We start from the raw sequence: 19695 nt of genomic DNA, 5'->3' as shown, positions 1-19695 counted from the left end.
AAGGACAGGGAGGGGTCACTCATCAGTTACTGTTGTGGGCAACAACAGACTCAACTCAGAGAAATTAATTTGTTGCAAATCATATCAGAGCAGAGTAATGAAAAATAAAATCAAATCTTTAAACACCTTCCCCCCACCCTGCCCTTGATGGCTGGGTCCATCTTGGAGCCAGCTGGCATTGGCTCTGTAGGACACAGGGAAAGCTTCTGGCAGCTTCTCACAGCAGCCACCCCTGTAGCCCCCCTGCTGCCGAAATCCTGCCATGGAAGCCCATCACAGATGGAAACGTGCTGGCTCTTCACATCTGTGCTAGCTAAACACCACTGACTATGGCTGATCAAACTACTCTCTCCTATCTCTGTCTTAGCTATTGTGTATCACTCATCACCTCTTCAAGGCATCCGTGTCCCAGCACCGTGGTGTTTTGGAAGCTGTCAGCATGGCTTCTCGTTATCGTTCTGGAGCTGATGAAGGTCACCTCACCCACAGAGCTCCAAGCCTGCAGTTAGGTTATTTCAGAAGGGATCCTTCAGTGCCACCAAATCAGGCTACAAGAGAAAAAACCATCCCTTTCCCTTGTGCTGCCAAAATACAAGACCTTGTCTGATATGCAGGGCCAAGACTTGGACTTGATGATACTTATACCTGTTCCAACTCAGGACATTCCATGGTTCTATGAAAATTCTCATTGCTTGGGGTTGTCAGCATAAGGGAGTTTGCAAGTTGAGATCTGACCTTGCAGCACTCCAGAGACTTTGTGTTCACTAAAATGAGGTTGTCCTGTCTGGATCCTCTTTGAGTGACCAACCAGAGCCAACCAGGGCTCTCCTGTGTTTAGTGGTAGCACTGAAGCCCTGAGGTGGGTGTACAGGCTGGTTTGCAGAAGCTTCAATAGTTCTGAGGAGGACAGGCCATGGGCATGTATCCTGCCAGCCATCAGGAGTGGGCTGTGACAACAGAGCTGCCATCCCAGCTTAAACTCACCAACACCAGGCCTGGGCAGCACACCCAGCTCTGAACTGTCCATCTTGTGCACACACTGTGACCACACAGACATGCAACACCAGCACCCTGCTGCAAGCAATGCTGAGAGTTGTCTCCATGATCCCAGTGGCCTCCTCCTCATAGATGGAGAGCAGTAATCTTCACCTGGCCCATGACTCTTGCAGGATGGAGTACAGAGGCTTTGGGTAGCTGACGGGAGTCCCCCAGCTCCCAAGACAGGCTTTCCCCCAACCACTGTGACATTCTCCACTTGCCACAGTTTCTACAGCTTTCATGAAGACTTTGAGGAGTCCTTCTGCCCAGAAGATGCAGTGAGACAGGGAATAGGAAGAGATGTCAAAAGATAGTGATTCTCACACTGGTGGCCGTCATGTTTCATGGGAGAACATCACAGCAGGGCTTGCAGGTGCAAGGCCATGACAATAAGACAAAACTCCCAATTATGCCAATTGAATTATCTACTTTGAAATATAAATTAAGAGTCATCCTGCGGACAGTCACTCCCAGATCCTCAGGGACATTTCCTGTAAATTGCATTCCTTTAATATCTCCTTCAGCTACAACTTTGCCTGTGCCAGAGATTTCCTGGCCCTTTTTGGCTCTGGAACAGGGCTTTGACCAGTGCATTTCCGGGCTGCCTGTGCCAAAGGCTCTGGGCCATGGGGAGGACCGCCCAGAGCCATTTCTACAAACTGTTTTTTATAGGAAAAACACTAGCCTGTCAGACTTTGCTGTTTGTGGCACAGCCCAGCCCAGCCTCCTGAGCACCTGCATCTCAAGGCCGAAGCCAAGAGGGTGGTGGATCCATGGTTCTGCAAACAGTATCTCAGAAGCCCTGCTTGGACCCTCTGGGCAGGATGACATTCTGGCTCCTGACCATCATCTAACTTAAATTTGGAAAAGCTGGTGTGAATATCCGTGACCCATCAAGTTTTGGTGGCTGCCCGGAGCTCAGACATCTGGACAAAGGGATGTCCCCAGCTCCAGGTGGGTGCCCGGGCCCTCAGCACATCCCCCTCCTCCTGGGGCTTGGGCTGCCTGGGCCCAGGGCCAGCTTTGACAGTGCAGCTGCCTGGCCTTGAATCAAAGAGCTGTTTGAGAACAAGCTGTGAGGAGCCTTGGCAAGGACTCACTCCCCTTATCTCAGGCACTGTTTTTAAGTAGGGCTTTTGCCCTTGGTTTCTGCCTGAGCTACACTGCAGCTATCCCTGCACCTGGCCATGTAACTCTCTGGTCTGGACCTGGCATGACCTGGGACCTGCCTCAGCTCTTCTTGCTTGGGTACCATAGCAGAAGATCCTTACCCACGAAGCCCCTATTTCATGCCCATCTTGCTGTCACCCCCAACAGCAGCTCACCAGGTCTTTTGTGGAGCTGCCTAAAAACAGGGAACAACAGAAGGTGAGGAAATATTGCACTCTGGGATTTCCTCTGAGAATAGCAGAGGAGGAAAGTGATACTCTGAACCAGAAGGAGCAGAACCTCTTCTCCCAGTTAAAGCGTGGGCAAAAATGCTGAGACAGCAACTTGGCTCAGAGAGCACACAGAGAACCTATGAATAACCAGAGGTTTTATGGTTCCTCCTTCATTGACAATGTTCCCCAGATTCTGGAGATGCTAGCAGACTATCCAGCTGCTCCCTCAATGCTTCTGTTCCTCGTCTGCAGATAATGAGGCATTTGTTAATCCTGACCCTGGGCTGTTCACTGGTTCTCCCAAAGCCAGCCTCATGCCAGCTCCCTCACCAGCTCTTTGTGTTGGCCCCAGGAAGTGACTTCTTCCAGCAGAAAGGACAGCTCTCTGGGACTGGTCCTGGCACAGAGATACTGAGGAGGGCCCTCATTTCCCTGAGCCCTTTACCAGTCTGCACGGCCCCTGAGAGCCCACTGGAGCTGCTTGTTTTTGCAAGGTGCCATTGACCATGCTGCCCATGGGTAGCAGGATAAGGTGCTCTGCTGCAGAAAAGTATTTCAGACTGCCAGGTCTACTGAGACACTGTTGAAAGACTGGGAAACAATATCAGAGAGCAAATTTGATGAGATGCACAGCCCCACTGCAGCCAGAGAGTGTGTTTCCTTGTGGGCATCATCCAAATCTATGGCTGGAGTTTTCCTCCAAAAAAGCAGCTGTTTTCCCCCCAGACTGGAGTCTGGCACAAGGTAAGCTGTCTCCAGGGTGGGTGACCAGAGAAGGGACAAAGCAGCAACAGGACAACCAGGTGACACCCATAACCACCTGCTTTGAAACTGGAGGACCACACTGTACTCTGGGACTACTCAGGTATCAAATTCACACTGACATGGTTCACTGAGCACTAATTATATGCTGTGAATATAAGAACTATTGTGGGTCAGACCCAAAGCATGTCTGAATAAGAATTCAGTAAGACTGTTGCATCTCCAACAGTCACCAGTAAATGGATGTATCAAGAAAAGCATAAGAACAAGAAAAAAAGTGATGCTCCCCCCAGCACTTTCCCAGTTTCAACTGTTTTCAGCATAGGGATTTCCTGACCTGGGCGTTGTGGATCTTTCTACACAGCAACTTACCATGGGCTTCTCTTCAGTGGATCCATCTCATGTCTCCTGGAGTGTGTGTTACCTCTTAGCTCACACGGCATTTGTTGGCAGCCTTTGACAAAGCTGCAGTGTCTACCAGGATTTAGCTCACTGTCATTACTAAGCCACAGTGACAATGAGGTAAGAAACTCTTTTCCTATGAAGACAAATTTTTTACCTCAGTGATGGAGAGAACTGCAAACACGCATTAATGGTCTCACCAAAACAATACATGTACCTTAAGGGAAAACGAGTGTGAGAGGCATTGCTTTCATTTACTTCATGTGTTACTCATCCCTTTTTGTAAGAGAGCAACGCCCAAAACGCTGCCCAGCCAGCTGCTGGAGAGCTGTACGTATGGCAGGACAGCCACAGAGGGTCTGGGCAGGGACCCCAGCCATGCAAGGGTCTGAGCCTGCCCCAGCCACGCTGTCTCCAGAGGTACTAGAAGGCAAGGCATGAAAGTTAACATCTGCTGAGAGTTAGACAGCACATGAACAGTGCAGATTTTATAGGGCAAAAGGGCTTTCTCTCACTCTGCTGTGCCAGTGGTGACACGTGGTGACAGCTGACATGCACCTCAGGTCAGAGGTGCTTGGGTATCCCATTCTGAGGTGGGAAAGCAAGGCACGAGACCCATGGGTACTTTAGGTAACAGCTTAAACTTCTGTAGCAATCCTCGTACCTTCCTGTGATTACAAGTTGCACAATTTTACAGACTGTTCTTGACGTGTGGTTTGTAGCCACGTGAGCAGAAGTGTTTCAAGATGATCCCACCTTGCCAGCCATCCTGCTCCTCTCCTGGGGAGGCATCCATGCCTCCTCCACCCTAAGGTCTTGGCTTCAGCTGCTCATGGCTGTGAGCAGAGACTGAGGAGCTGACACGTTTTATTTGTCTCTCCTGCCTCGCCTTCTAATATCCATTAGCAGGGTGGGACTGTATCTCAAAGCAGTGCACCTAAACCTCCCCAGTCCTTCTTGAAGGGATTGCCAGCGAGAACATGACTCAGGTTCATTACATTTTTTTTTACATGCTGGTTTCCTTGCAGCTCTGTTGACTGATGGATACAGACAAAATTGCTGACTGCAGAAGAACAAGTGACTGGCAACCACAGGGTGAGTGGCCTCCAACTCTGAGACTGCACTGAGCTGCTCTTCCCAAAAAGCAGCAATATTCATTGGGTTCATCCAGTTTTGCTGGAGCCAACAGGTCGTCCCAGAAACAAGCACTACTCGACTTCATCCAGTAATGGGACACCTGAAAATTTCTTATTGCCCCGTCTTTGAATTATGAAAGTATCTTTCTTCCTCATAGCTCTTTAAGCTACAGAATGTTGTCAGGGCTCTGAAAGCACCCACAGACCTTGGTGGCCCTAACCACCCTCTTTTGCTCCCCCTCACCCTTTCCCATCACCCAGCCAGAACACCCAGCGCCCACATTTGGGCCAGGGCTGCAATGGAGCTTGAGACTGGCACCACTGCAGCATCACTGGGGCAAGGGATGGAAATGGAGCACGGGGAGGCTGCTCAGGGTCAGTGAATCCTTTAAATATGCTCATGGCCCTGACACATATCTTGCAGGTCTTGGCAACATGAACACATAGATATGAAACTCATGGTGATGAAGAGCAGGCACCCAGATCCACATGGCTTGTTCTGTTTTTAAAGCAGCAAACTACTCATTCCTTGAGTAGTTCCTAAACTACAAATTCCAAAAATACAAATTCGTTGTATTTTAGTAGTGTCTGTTAATTACTGTGCCAAAAAGTAGTATTTGCTTAACTGCATGAGAATATTTTCTCTGATGCAACTTCAATTGCCAAATCAAGAGCTTCACCACAAAGCTTTATTCAGGCAGTAAAGCCAAGCAAACTTCCATGTAGCTCTGTCTAAGAGGTGTTCAACTCCTGAGTGTCTACCAGGACTAATGAAATGCACTACAGAAACTCTGGAGGGCTTACATCAAAGAAGAAATGGGAAAGAAAGAAACAGTGAATTTATAAATCCTATCTAGTGGAATGGGTAGAGATTTATGGATTGGTAAACTGAGTTATCCCAGCCTGGAGACAGTTGATATTTAGTTGCAAGTTTTCCTTTTACCTCTCAGTTTACACAGAGTGGTGCTGAACAATAATCTTTTGTTCATGGCAAAGGTGGCCAATTCCTCCACAGGAGAACAGATCCTGCCTAGCAGGGATCACATCAGCATTGCTCTGCTCTCCTACCAGGCCTGACACAGCCACAGCAGCAGCCACAGCCACCTTCCTTGGGAAGGGGGGGTAAAACAAAGCTCTCAGCTGCTGAATCTGCTTTAGGAGCTCTCCTGAAGACAGCTGGACAGCTGGAGACAATTTTCCTTCATTCAATTTTCCTTCATTCAATTCAAACATCCAGGTGACAGAGCCTAGAAGCCATCTCCGACAAACGCCAGCCACACTGGTTTTGGCTGTGCCTGCTTCTGACTCCTTCTCTTGCACTCCTAGCAACAATGGTGCAGCACGCCCGGATAAAGCTGTTGGGAAAAGGCACGGAGGGAAGCGTGTTGGGAGTCGAAACTACTTGGAAACGAGAGAGATGGAAATGCTGTATTGATCCGTCAGATAAGAACATTTGGCACCCAGCTCAATGATGGTGAGGAAGAGCATTCTTCTTCCAGATTTTTACTCATCTCCATCAGGCTGCAAGCCTTGTTTTGCCAGAGCTGTGAGGTACAAGTCACAGTCACTTGAATGATCCAAAGAGGGGTTAGGAGAAGGCAAGTAAAAAGCTGAGCTGTCAATTAAAGACCTCTGAAAGAGGGCTGTGAAAAATTTATATATAGCTATAAGGATCTGTTGCAGACCCTGATGTGGTGTAAGATGAGCTAAATTTGAACATTACATGTTTTCATTATTTTGGGGTTTTCATTTTCTTGGATAATACTCTATGCAAGGTGTTAGATCACTGCTTACCACTGACTACAACCACATCACCCACACACATCCTCTCTTCTACCATGAAAATTCCAGGTGTGACTTCAGGGCGCTGTATTTGACCCAAAGTGCTGTGCCCAGGCTACCATCAGTCTGGAGGTGCTGGGTCTGTCTGCAGTCTGTCCAAACGCTCCCAGAGCTGCACGTGGGGATAATTGCAATTGCAATAACCGTGACAGTTTGGGGACAGTTTGTTGGGCTGGCAGAGCCTCTTTGTGCCCTGCATTACAGTAGGTATGTGGCCCAGCTGCCACGTGTGCGTGTGGTATGAAGGGCACGTTGGCAAAGCGCTGGATTTGCTTTTCCCAGGCAGGGCTTGCTCGCGTGGCAGACCCACCAAAGGGGACTCAAGGCTTCCCAAAACACCTGGATTTCTTAGGTGCTTCCTGTGCAGCATTTTCCGGGCTGCACACAGCGATGTTGGAGCAGTCATGAGGAGCAGAGGGAGGTGCAGAGCAGAGCCACGACGCAGCCTTGGCTGGAAGGGCTGCTTGAGGCCGCTTTGTGCATGAGCTGTGCCAGTGGGGTCACCCCGGAGCACATCTGGGGGGACAAACCCACAGCTAACATGGCCAGTGGAATCCTGGGATGCATTAGGAAGAGCATTGCCAGCAGGCTGAAGGAGGTGATCCTGCCCTTCTGCTCAGCCCCGCTGAGGCCACATCTGGGGTGCTGTGTCCAGTTCTGGGCTCCTCAGAGAGACACGGAGCTCCTGGAGCAGGCCCAGAGAGGATGAAGGGACTGGAGCATCTCTCCTGTGAGGAACGGCTGAGGGAGCTGGGCCTGTGCAGCATCGAGAAGAGATGACTGGGAGATCTCATCAATGTCCATGAGTCAGTGCAGAGAGGTGCCAAGAGCATGGAGCCAGGCTCTGCTTGACGGTGCCGAGCAACAGGGAAAGAGGCAGTGGGCAGAAACTGCTGCACAGGAAGCTCCACCTGAACATGAGGAAGAACTCTGCAGTGCGAGTGACCACACACTCGAACAGTGTGCCCGGAGAGGAGACTGTGGAGTCTCCTTTACTGGAGATACCAAGAACTATTTGGACACGATGCTGCGCCACGTGCTATCAGCTCACCCTGCTTGGGCAGGGAGATGGGAGCAGATGTCCCACTGTAGTCCCTTCCAATCTGACCGGTTCTGTGCGCACGGTGCCGTCGGGCCCTCGTTTCTCCCGCAGCACGGCGCGCGCGCGCCAGCGCCCCCCTTCCCGCTCCCCGCCCGTTTCCCCCCCTCGCGCTCGTCACGGAGCGCGTCCCGCTTCCCTCCGCCCCTCGCGCGAGCCGCCGCCGGGAGCCGCCGGAGCCGCCTCGCAGGAGCCGCCGGGAGCCGCCATGGCCGAGAACGCCGCCGCCGCCGCCGGCCTGGAGAGCCACCGCATCAAGAGCTTCAAGAACAAGGGCCGCGACGCGGAGGTGCGTGCGGGGCCGGCGGGGCCCCGGCCGGGCCCGGCCTCCGCCGGCGCCCGGCTCGCCGGGGCCCGGCAGGGCCCGCGGGATGCGGCTCCTGCCGCCGCCGCTCCCGCCCCGGCGCCCTCCCCGTCCTGCCGCCTTCCCCGTGCCCGGCGCTCGGATGGGGCCTCGGACAATGGTGCCGGCCGCCCTTTGTGCCGCCCCCGGGGCGGTGGCGGCCCTTCCGCCGGGGCTCGGGGCTGCCCTGCCCTCGCCCCGCCGTGCCGCTGCCGCTCGCCGAGGCCTGTGCTGCTGCCGGGGACCGCTCCCACGCTCTGGTGAGCCTGGGTACAGTGTGCCGTGCTGGCCCATTTTGGTCCTTGTCCTGCCGTGTGTCAGCCCCTTTCTTCTTTTCAGTTTTTATGTTTTATTTTCAAATGCTGGTAGGCACATCAGTAATGGTTTGCTGGGCGTCTGCGTCTAAATGGGGAAGGAGTGCGGTGCTCGGTAAGGCTAACGGGGTGGTAGTTTATTCCCCCGAATTTGAGAGTTTCAGGGGTATCGGGAGCTTATTCCTTAGAGATGTTCCAGAGGTCTTCGAATCTGCCTGTCATTATCGGAGGCATCTTCGGTTCTACTCGCAATTGAAAGAGGAAATCCCAAATCTCGTGTTTAAGTTTCTGTAATAGGAAAGGAAGGGGGAGGGAGCTCTGAAATCAGGCTAGGATTGAAATCGGCTTAGGATTCGCTAGAGTGAAAACCTAAATATGTGTCAGATTACTTTGACTTCACCTGAGGGTGTTTTCCATGCTTCTGTTGATTTTATCACTTAGCTTCTATAATCAGTAGACTGGAATTTTAGTCCTCTGAAAGCCCATTTTGTATTTTAGCAGAATTCACACTTCTGCTGCTATTGTTTGGGTGGAGACAATTTTATGCAGGTCAGGCTTAGCAGCAGCAGTGTCTTTAAGATGACATTCACAGTGTAAAGTAATCTTTAATTTTTATTTAAGTCTGCAACAGTGAGTCTTCCTTACAGAAAATCTTGCATGTAAAGAGTATGATAACTTCAACACTTCTGGCTAACATTAGTAAATGTTAGAAAGTAACTAAAAATTACCCATCCTTCTGTTTAGCAGTTGCTTCTCAGGGTAAGGAGGGGGCGTGGTGCATTTCTTTTTCCCCTTCTCATCCAGTGAGGCTCTTCCTGCTGCTCCTCATTCATTTTGTCCTTGTCTCATCTCTCCGTATTGGTTACCGGCTTTGTTGCTGCTTTCTCAGGCACTGGCCTGAATCCATCAGAGCTCTAAACAGGGAAAGGTTAGGTATGTTCATGCCGAGTGTGAACTGATCTGTCATCCACGCTTGCTTATATTATAGCCTGCCTTAGACTAGGGGAATTGAATGTCTGCCTCCATGGGGAGGAAGGAGGGAATGGACTGCCTAGGCTTTGCTGAGATTGCTTCTGCCAGACCAGCCGAGGTAGCTTTGCTCTCATTTCCCCCTGAAGGGGAGTGATTATTTTGGAGTAGTGTATTTGCTCTTATGGAGAAGTATATCCCTGGGGTTGTCTTCCAGTGTGCTGAGTGATTTCCTTTCTGTGGCTGAGCCTCACACTGGTGCAGAGCTCCAGTAATGGTAGCGTAGTTAAAGCTGTCAATCTGCTTTTGAAAAGGGTTAAAATCTAGGTAACATATTTCTTTTGCACTAACAAGTAGGTGAAATGCAGAGGTGTTTTAAAGTTGTATACCCATGGAGATATGCTGAAATGAAATTTAGGTTCATTTAAAGGACTTTTAAAGATTGGAAGCGTTTCAGTGTCTTTAAAAACAGCTTAATTTGTATTAAATGTCTGAGATTTTCTACTAAACCTCCTTTTTGACTCTTTTCTGATCCAGATATTTAAAACTTCATGTTAGAAATACCCTTCTGGAGTAAACTTTATCTAACTTAAGCCTCTAAAAGTAAAACAATGTAAGTTAAGTGTAGAGTGGAGAATGAGTGAGCACAGCAGAGCTGTATAGTTGCCATTAGTTACTGTGCCTCTCTTGAGGAGCTGATACACAGACTGACCTGCTGATTGCACAGATTGTCTCTATGTAGTGAAAGTTATTGGCTCTTCACAAAGTATTTGTTTTCTAAATCAAATATACCTAATTCCCATCTGTCAGCCATTAAATACACTTGGTTTGCTCCCTGTACTGCAATAAAGAGCTTGACACAGAGATCATGCCTCTAATTTTCTGTACTCAACTTTGGAAATCAGGAGGCATCAGTGTTTTCATTGGCATTGATCTACACATTCTCATTTCATCAGATTCCACCAAAGAGAAATGAAGTATTTAGAATGCTGGCATAATAAATCATGGTCTGATATCTAGATTATATCCTCTGGAAAATTTAAAATATTCAAAGCTGTACAGTCTCAGCTTCAGTTTGAAAACAGTGGCACTTGAGTCACCTTCTGCCTGGAAACAGTCATTGCCTTTGAACACGTTCTTTAGTAATCTTCCTTTGACTGCTATTAAGTACTTGAGAGTTACTATTGATCCCCTCTGGGTACAGACTCTTCTGGCAGACCAAAATACCTACTCCTTTAATTTGTTCTTAACTCATATTTTATTACTGGGTTTGCTGGGACATATAATTTTCTTTGCTTTTTCTTAATGCAACTTTAAGGGAAACAAAAGATGAGTAAGTACTTTTGGATTTTGCTATGCACCCCATGCAACTTGTCATTGTGATTTTCTAAGAGCAGAGGATTGATCTGTTGAGCAGAAGTCAAAGGATCTGAATGTTTGACCTGTACAGGTTCATTCTCCTTTTTCTAGTTTCAAGTTTGGGTGGAAGTTTCAACCTCTTTGTTGTCTTCCTCTTTTAGGGAGGTAAAGTTGTTGATACTGAACTGGAATTTTGATTTTGGGCTATTAATATTGAAAAAAACTATTTAGCCCTCAAAAGGGATAATAGCAGTATCAAATGCCACAAATTAAGTGTTCTTTACTTAATATAAGTTTCTGTTCTTTCTTTAATTAGTGAGATTTTTCTATTTTTATAGGTACTGACATGTGATTAGCAGCAGATAAGGTTAACCTCAACCTGCAGAGCTGATCCGTAAAGAGCCAAGACACTCATGGCTTCATCTGGACAAACGACTGCCAGTTCTCTCCTCACATTCTTCTGTGTTCTCCTGAGATGTGAAAGAGGTTTTTGAATTGTTACACATACAATGAGGAGGCTTTTCTGTGTTGATAATGGACATGAGTCTTAAGTCTCAGTGATGTTTTTTTCCCTAAATATCCAGCACTAATTATTCCAGTACAGTTGAGGTTTCACAGGACAAAATTAAACAGTTGCAATCACTTAATTTGTGACACTCATTGTAACTGTGTTTATTTGTTCATATTGGTATCTAAGCTAGCCTAGCTTTTAGAAAACCTGATTTGAACCTTTTGATTTTTGCAGTTCTTCAGCATCATTCTTTGCTTAGTAACATCCTTCCTAGCATTATTTACTCCTTCAATATTTTGGATTAGAAATGTTGCTTATGCTTTATTACAGTAGCAGGCACCCATTTGTTGACTCACAGTTCTGATGTTTAAGGTGATGGATCAAACAATCAGCCCATTTCTTTCTGCCAGAATTAGTCAGCATCCCTGACTAAAACTGAGGAAAAAGTCTTGATGAGCAGAGGTGTTATAATTTGTAGGGCTGTCTGCATGACTTGCTGGTGTTTTTTGTGTGTGATATAGTGAGACTGTGTGGTCTAAAAAAATCAAATTAGCAAAGTGCATACTAAATTAAAACTCTATGTACTCTCATTTAAAAGAAAACCAACCAAGGAGAGAAAGAAACCCAAAACCTGGAAGTGAGTTAGCATGTTATAAACTGAATAACGTCATGTAAAAACACTTCAATGACTGGGATTAGAATTTCTTTTTTGTATACTTGTCATACCCATAGTCATAAGTCAGAAGAAGACAAGTCCTTGATCTTCTGTTGGTTAGGCTGTGGGGTTATCCTTCTGAGATTTGTTGAGGGCCATTTACCAGAAGGAAATATAGCCATTCTGTCATCTTTCTCCTGCTCTATTTGATTTTTAGTTTCTAAAGTGTTGGTCACTGATGTCTTTTTCCCAGTCACAGACAGTTGTGTGATCTTTAAGTCTCTATCACCTTTGGGATCAGGAACTTTGAAGGATACATTTTTATCCTGTGCCTTCAGCATTCTCACCCCAAATGAGGCAGAGAAAGAAAGTGGGTTTAGCCCAGATCTCCGTCATCAGCTCTGGCAGATTCAGTGTATTTACTGCTCCTACAGTGCTAGCAGTGAGGATCTAGTTTTTGAGGATGCTTGAATTCAGCCCCATTTTTCTATCATGCTGCCATCAATTTTTTGTGAGTAGAGGAATGTTGTTGTGGGGAGGCCAAATCTGTGCAGTCTCTGGGCATCTGGGAGAAGGTACAGGTTGGCTTAAAGCTGTGTTCCTATTGAAGACTTTTTGCAGTGGAGGTTCCATACCTGCACAGCGTTAGCAAATGAGTGGACATGCTGCTGCCAGCTCATTTCTGGGCGCTGTGCTGTGCACTAAGTAGAGTTCTTGCTGTCTCCCTTTCCTCTCCAAGGCTTGGTGAAACAGGCGTTGTAGCAGACCCAGAAATCCTGTTACTCCCAGTTCCTTTGTACCAATGCAGTTTCTTTCAAAATTTCACAGTACAGATTGGTCAGCTCTCTGCATTTCACTTGGATGCAGGCAAGGATACCAGAAGGGAGTAGGGATTTAACAGTGGTTTAGGTGGGTTAAAGGTACTGTGGTGCTGCTGTAAGGTTCACTGGCTTGTTGAGTCTCAGTAGGTAAAGGGAAAACACAGGTGTCAGGTAACTTCCTGTTGGGAACTAGATGCAATACAAGATCCAGTACTCTCATGCAGAGTTTTTTAACTCCAGCTGCTTCTTTATTACCCTTTATACCCAGTATATATACTCTTGGGAGAATAAAAGTGTACATGTTTGTAGCTTGGAAAGAATTACATAGGTAGGAAGTAAGGTACAGGTGTGGGAAGCCTCTTTGGTTGCTATTGCTGCACAATTTTCCAAGCTTTAGACTGCAAGTAAGTAGTTCAGCACTGTGAAATGTTCGTGACTCTTGGCAGAAAGCAAACACCTGATATAAGTCCATTTAGATGTACTGGGTAGTGTTTACCATGAGGTTCAAAATCAGTTGAATGCCTTGCATTTAAAAGATTTAAATACACAGATACATTATTAAATCATTGTTTATTTCTAAAATACCTGTGGAGAATGCAATTTGGAGATGGTATCTTGTGATGAACATAATCTTCATAAGCTGATTGGGATCTGTGCTTGCTGTATTGAGGCCCAATTATTGCTGTTTGCTGTTGTGATACACCAAGCCTCTGGTAATCTTCCTGTAATTACAGAATTTGTTTTTCTTCATTCGTGTGTATTTCTTACACTATAGCAGTGGCACTGGCATCTCTAAAGCTTCTTTTATGAAAGAATTGATTTTTAATTTGTAGAATATTGAAGTCTGGTCACAGATGGTAGCAGTGTAACAGTCTGACTAGTTTTACAGGGCTCTTTAACTATTTTTTACATAAGTTCTTTGAGGCTTTTATAATTGTACAGTTCTGGCGCATATCTAAGCAGGATGTTTTGTCCTTTAAAACTGCATTATATGAAAATACAGCAATTAGGAAGATGCAGCAGGTACAAGTAACTGAGCAGATTTGTATTTGTTGTGGGATTAGAAGTGGAATGAGGCATCTAGTTTATAACAGGCTAGAGGAGGCAATGAACTAGTAGGTAATGGGTTGTGTCATCAGGTAGTAAAGACAAATTATCAACTGACCTGATTTGAAAAAGAAATCCAAAATCTGTATCTTTTCCAATATTAAGAGTCTGTCAGTTGTTTCCAAAATACCTAATGTGGTATTTTGATACTGAATACTCTGATACTGAATTGATATTCCTGCTTACTAATATAATAGCAGAAACTGGGCTTTGTATTCCATTTCACAAAATTTGATGTGGGTACTCAAAAGCACTGGTATCTTCCAAAAAGTCCTGCGTCAGAACTGTCTGCACCTTGGAGTGAACTAGTTGCAAAGCTCTTCATGTTTCTTTAATTTTCTGCTCCCTTAGCTTCCTGAGCCACCCCTTCACATCTGGAGAAGACCAGTAGTGGCTCAAAGAGGTCAGTGTGAAGGGGAGAAGGTATATCTTGTCTAGTGGTATTTAACTGTTGGATTGTTATCCCTTCACAGATAAACACCACTAAATCTGCTGGGGAGGCTCCTCTGGCTCACCTAACGCTTATCTCCTTTCTCAGGCTAAGCAAATGTTGCAGTCAGCTTTGAACTTGATTTTGTGTGTATTTAAAAAGTACAGCAAGTACAAAATGGGAATATATAATGTGCTAGTGTCTGCAGAACAGGAGACAAATTTGTATCTTCTTCATTCAACCACCTGTTACTGAATTACTCATTTCCCTCATACTCTGTCATGTCTCATCAGCTGAGGACCTTTCTTGAGCATTTTTAACCTTTGTTATTGTCAGATTCAGTAACAGGTGGACTTTGGAGGTGGTGATAGAGTAAGTGATTCGCAAAATCCGTTTGGAGAAACAGCTTCCTTTCAAGACTTGTAAGCCTTGATGGAGATGTGTTTGATGAGTGTTCAAGCCCCACTGCAAACTTGCTGGTGTGGAGCACAGAGCTCGTCTGTATAAGGAGAAGGTGGTCAGTCACACAGGGTGCTAGCGTGGCATGTGCCCAGGTTTTCAGAGGTGCAGTAGGGGATTCCTGAGCAGGTAGAGTGTCAGATTTCAGGTTTGCAGTTCTTGGAGTGCCAGTCCTTGCCTTTCCTTAGTCAGCTACAGTGTAAAATCGGAAGGTTGATGAAATTCTGCAGAGAGATTTTGTGTCTTGCTGAGGTAACTGAAGTCACCCCTAACCAGCAGATACTCTTTGCATGCAGCTTTTTGGCATCAGGGCTATCACTTCTTTTCATGCACATGTAATGTTAGGTGTAAAGTCAGTGGTAGTCATTTCTCTGCAATAAAAATCTGACTTTCAGCCAGATACAGAAGGCTTTCCACATCAGGAGAGGGTCCTGAAATGAGAGCCCTGCTGCGATTCATCAGGATCCTGTTAACCACTGTTTGCCAGGTGTGCAAGCAGAATCTGTGGTGTTCATAGCACTGATCAAACAGCACTGAGGAGAAACCTTCCAGACAAAAAGAGGCATTAAAGGAACACTGACATGTGCAATCAATGTGACAGCATCTTTTTTTTTAATGGAAGGATGTATAAATTGGAATTTTAAGAAACTGAAGGAATCCTCAAGGAGAACAGTATGATACCCAAAATGTTCAAGTAATGTAAGCACACTGACTCTATGTTTCTGTCACATTAAAAAATGAAGTAGAAGCATCTAGAATTCAGGATACTGAAATGATTAAATCAAAAGGGCAGCTGACAAGGTTCATGAGATTGTGGGATGTTGCTAGAGTGTATTTTCTAATTCCTAATGCTCCATCTTCTTCCTGTGTTGTCAGCTGGGTTTGTTGTTTTCTCTTGCATCTTGAGCAGAGTGGTCTCTTCATAGATTTAATTAGGCAGCTAGCACATGTTTAATCTTTTTTTTTGCCTTTTGATTATATCTTTCAAAAAACAGCAAAGAAAATCTGGTTTCATTTGAGCCATGTAATATTATACCAAAAAAAGTCTGCTGTGGTTGAATGTAGCCTAGCTCTCTAGGGACTTGATTTATTGGGGTTTTTTTCATGGCACCCTGTGAATGTATGCAAATTGCAATTATTTTTCCATTTTATAGATGTAATAACAAAACTTTTGTCCCCACTTCACAGGGAGGTGTTTATAAATATATCATGGATTCATACAATGATCATCTCAGGTACTTTGGTATTACAGTTGAAGACTGTTTAAGTATCTGAAAAGGGAGTGTCTTTATTCAAACACAAATTGCACAAGAAGGTATCTGGCTAGTATTTAGCCTTGTATTTTTTTTTTCTTTCTAAGGGAAACTAGTATAAATATTTGGCATGCTTAAAAATCTCTGGTCTTCTAGTTTGCCCCAGAAATCTGTGAAGCCTTTTTAACCAAACACTTAATTTTGTAATTAATTTCTTGAAAGTGGTTATCTGCAATTTCATGTAGGTTTGTACATTTGAAAGTATTTAAGTCTTTATGCTGATCTGAAGATGATAATTTTAGTCAGTTGTTTGCACCTAGTTACTATGAAAGGTCCTAATTTTGCTTTGCTGCTTTGATGTCCTGTACACAGGTGAATGTGATATTTTGTCTATGAAATATGGCATTAGGTGGTAGGTTTGGTTTCTGGCAACATCTCCTAGTAAAAAAATGAAACTGTGCCTGAGTTGGTGTTCTAGACTCCTCTTCAGACTCTTCCTGTCTTCTGGACTGTGGAAGGGGAAAGGACTTCCTTGTCTTTTGTGGAGGCAGTCAGGTTTTTCCACCTGACTAGACAGGTCTGCTGCTTTCCCTGCTCAAAAGGGATGGGAGGGATGCTTGCTTAGAAACTTTAGGAGAGGACAGAAGGGGTGTCACGTCTTGGGCAAGACCAAGGAGTTGTGTAGCTATTTCATTTGTTCTCCCTCAAGGACAGGTTAAGCTTCTCTTTCCAGGAAACTCTAAAGCAATTACTATACTGCTCATGCAATATAGTGAAATAAATAATTGCCTTTTTAGAAGTTTGTGTACTGGCAAAAGCAGATTCTTGTAACATAAAAGTACCAAATTTCAAATCCTTGTACTTATTTAATGTGTCAAGAAGCCTTAATCTTTTCACTTTTGAAAGAAGTATGAATAGGAATCACTTGTAATTAGACTATCTTGGTTTCCACTCTTGGTGTTTATTTGGTGTATTACAGTATTCAGATAAGGCAGAGCTGGCATCTTTGTGAAATTCAGTATGCCCTTCTCTTTCCAAAAGATACAAGGGGAGAAGAAAAACTTGATGCAAGTATTCATCAGTTTCTTTTGGGCTGCAGCATAAATGACCAAACACTGCAGTTAAGTTTTTCAAGGTAGACCTTGTGTGAAGATGGAGATGGCAAGTGACTGCATTGCCACTACTTTTTGTGACATTCTGTGGAGAGGTTCCTTGCCCCACCTAGGACCACCAGTCAAAAGCAGTACTTGGAATTAGTTGGTGACCCTTGCTGCCAACTGTTGGTTTGTGCAGACCACCTGATGCACAAGTGGTGAGTTTGTCTTGGGATGCTGTTGAATTACCTGGAAACTTGGTTTTGCCTTCAGGTGGAGTCCAAATGGGTGCATTGTGGTCTTTGGTCTGATGTCAGTAAAGGTGTGATTAACAGTGTTAAGATCTACATCTGAATAGAAGTCCTGTAAAACTTTTGACAGGATACAATGTCCTTGATTCACACAACAGTAGTAACTGGAAGTGGACTAGGTTTTGTATTCCTTTCTTGAGTTTTGATGTTGAATAGAGAATTCCAGCTCTTTTATTCTATATCAAACCAGGAGATAACATGTTCATTGTATTTCAGTATTAGTGCAATTTGTGTTGAATGCAGCCAACTTGCTTTGAGTGCAGTCTCCTGAGAGTTGTTTGATAGGTTTGTACTTGTAAACTGAATAATTGGTAAATGGGAGTGAAAACAGGAGTGCTTGCTTCTCTCTTCTTTGCTGATAGTAGCTCAGTATGGAGGTTGAACAGTTGCAGAGAGGATATCAGGACCTCAAAGAATACCCTTAAAAAGAGCTGGTAAGAAATAAACATAGCAATTGCTTTTTTGCTAAGATCTTTTTGAGCAGTAGAAGCAGACAATGTGGATGGGCAGCTCTGTCTGCTTCCACAGGGCTTTCAGGTGGGTCAGCATCATGAGCAGTAATAATTGGAGGTTTGTGGCTTTCCATATTGGCATGGGAATCTGACTTCACTGAGTCATTACCCACCACTAAGTAAAAGAGTTACAGTAGATCTCTTTTTCATCTGCAGTAATAATTGGAGGTTTGTGGCTTTCCATATTGGCATGGGAATCTGACTTCAGTGAGTCATTACCCACCACTAGTAAAAGAGTTACAGTAGATCTCTCATTCATCCAGTTTGCTGAGGCTAGCCAGGTTCAGATACTTGAATTATCTTGCCACAGACTAGTTAAGAGAAGGTAGCTGGGCTTAATTTCAGGGGCACCAAACTGGGGATTAAAAAAACCAAAAAGGTGTGGCAGCTCCAACTGCAAAAGAACTAGTTTTCCTTTAGTGGCCTTTATTAACCCTGAGGAACATAGGTCCCAGACATAGCATAAGATACAGTAGCATAAATACTGCCCTCTGCTCCAGAACTAGTTTTCCTTTAGTGGCCTTTATTAACCCTGAGGAACATACCTCCCAGACAAACCATGGCATAAGATACAGTAGCATAAAATACTGCCCTCTGCTCTTAATGTACCTAGTACTGTGTTAAATGTTACAATCCAAAAGGAAGGTTTAAAATATTGTCTGCAGCACACAGGGAATCTCAACTAAGTTTTAATACCTTCTGCAAAATAATAGAATGTTTTACCTAAAGGAGGAGTGAATACCTTTTAGGTCAAATAGTAATCAAATAAAACTGTCTTGGGGTATCACATCAAGGTACAGACACATTTTAAGTTTGTTTGGCTGCTTTGTACTGTGGAATCCATGCCCCCTGCCTGCATTTTTAACTGGGTCAGCATAATTTAATGTGGAGCGGTGATAACAAAGCCAGAAGTGAAGTTGTTTTAACTTTGCAGTCTATACAACTGGGAAAAAAAATTTCCCTGTTTTTTTTTTTTTTCTTAGATAGTTTGGAACTTTATGTGGGTGCACTTGGTAATTGAGTCTCAAAATTAGGCTTGGGGAAGAAGAGTCTGCCTAGAACATACAGTGGTTGGGGGAGAAAAGATGGGTAATAATCCATGATGCTGGTGAGTAAGGGAATAAACCTGGCTAGAAGGGTTAATTTGGACTGAACATTTGGTTTACTTTGGCATGGATGTCAAATCTTTTTGCATGTCCAAAAGAACTAGATGGGATTGGTGTACAGAGCATCATTGTTTTTAATTCCTCCAGTTGTGATTAAGTAGTTGCATTCAGTTGATCATGATGCAGCGCCAGAATTCTTCTCTCCTCTATTGTGAGGTACTTGCAATTTTGGAGTAAGTACTCTTTGAAAGTGTGAACAGGTAGAACAGCAGTGTCACCTCCTGTCAGTGTTCTTAGACTTGGGTTTTATCTGAAACCAGCTGTTATCAGAACAAGTAAAATATCATCAGTTTAAGGCTCAACTTCACACATACTAATTATATGCCTATGCAAATTAGGAATATTTCTCTTCTGATGTTAACCAAAGATAGGCAGCTGACAGTCTTAATCATCTCATCAATTGTATACAAACAAGCATTTTGATGGGGTTTTTTTCTGCCCCAAACCAACCTGGCTCCTGAGGCTTCTGCATTTTCATGTGCATAGCAGTATTTGATACTTTTGAAGAGGTGTCAGGGAAGGAATAGGGAAAAAAGGCCAGTAAAGCAATTTCTAGGGAAGATCAGTGTTTACTTAATATATACAAACATCACCTTTTACTGTCTTGCACCTGCACCAATGTTGTGAAATATAAAAATTGTGCTCAAGAATATGCTCATATGCAAGAGGGAAGGCATTGGTTAAATCCAGTCCAGCTGTTGGAACTGGGCCAGATTTTTCTTTCAGTTAG

The 19695-nt window shown here is 44.7% G+C and overlaps 1 protein-coding gene across 2 annotated transcripts in view; it reads left to right on the top strand.

Annotated features, from left to right (window-relative positions):
* The first annotated feature begins 7749 nt into the window (after positions 1-7749).
* The window catches only part of KPNA3 (karyopherin subunit alpha 3), a 47696-nt gene continuing 35750 nt past the window's right edge, over positions 7750-19695 (top strand). The window contains exon 1 of one of the 2 annotated variants that reach the window (XM_039716674.1): positions 7750-7950. In XM_039716674.1, the coding sequence (XP_039572608.1) occupies positions 7870-7950 (81 nt within the window). In that variant the 5' untranslated portion in view covers positions 7750-7869. Of the gene's footprint in view, positions 7951-8050; positions 8265-19695 lie in introns of those variants that run through there. The other variant, XM_039716675.1, reaches the window with a different exon arrangement.

Source organism: Passer montanus, unplaced genomic scaffold, assembly GCF_014805655.1.
Source record: "Passer montanus isolate IOZ18808 unplaced genomic scaffold, ASM1480565v1 scaffold36, whole genome shotgun sequence".
In the NCBI taxonomy this organism is placed as follows: Eukaryota; Metazoa; Chordata; class Aves; order Passeriformes; family Passeridae; genus Passer; species Passer montanus.
This window is presented reverse-complemented; position numbering and strand designations above follow the sequence as displayed.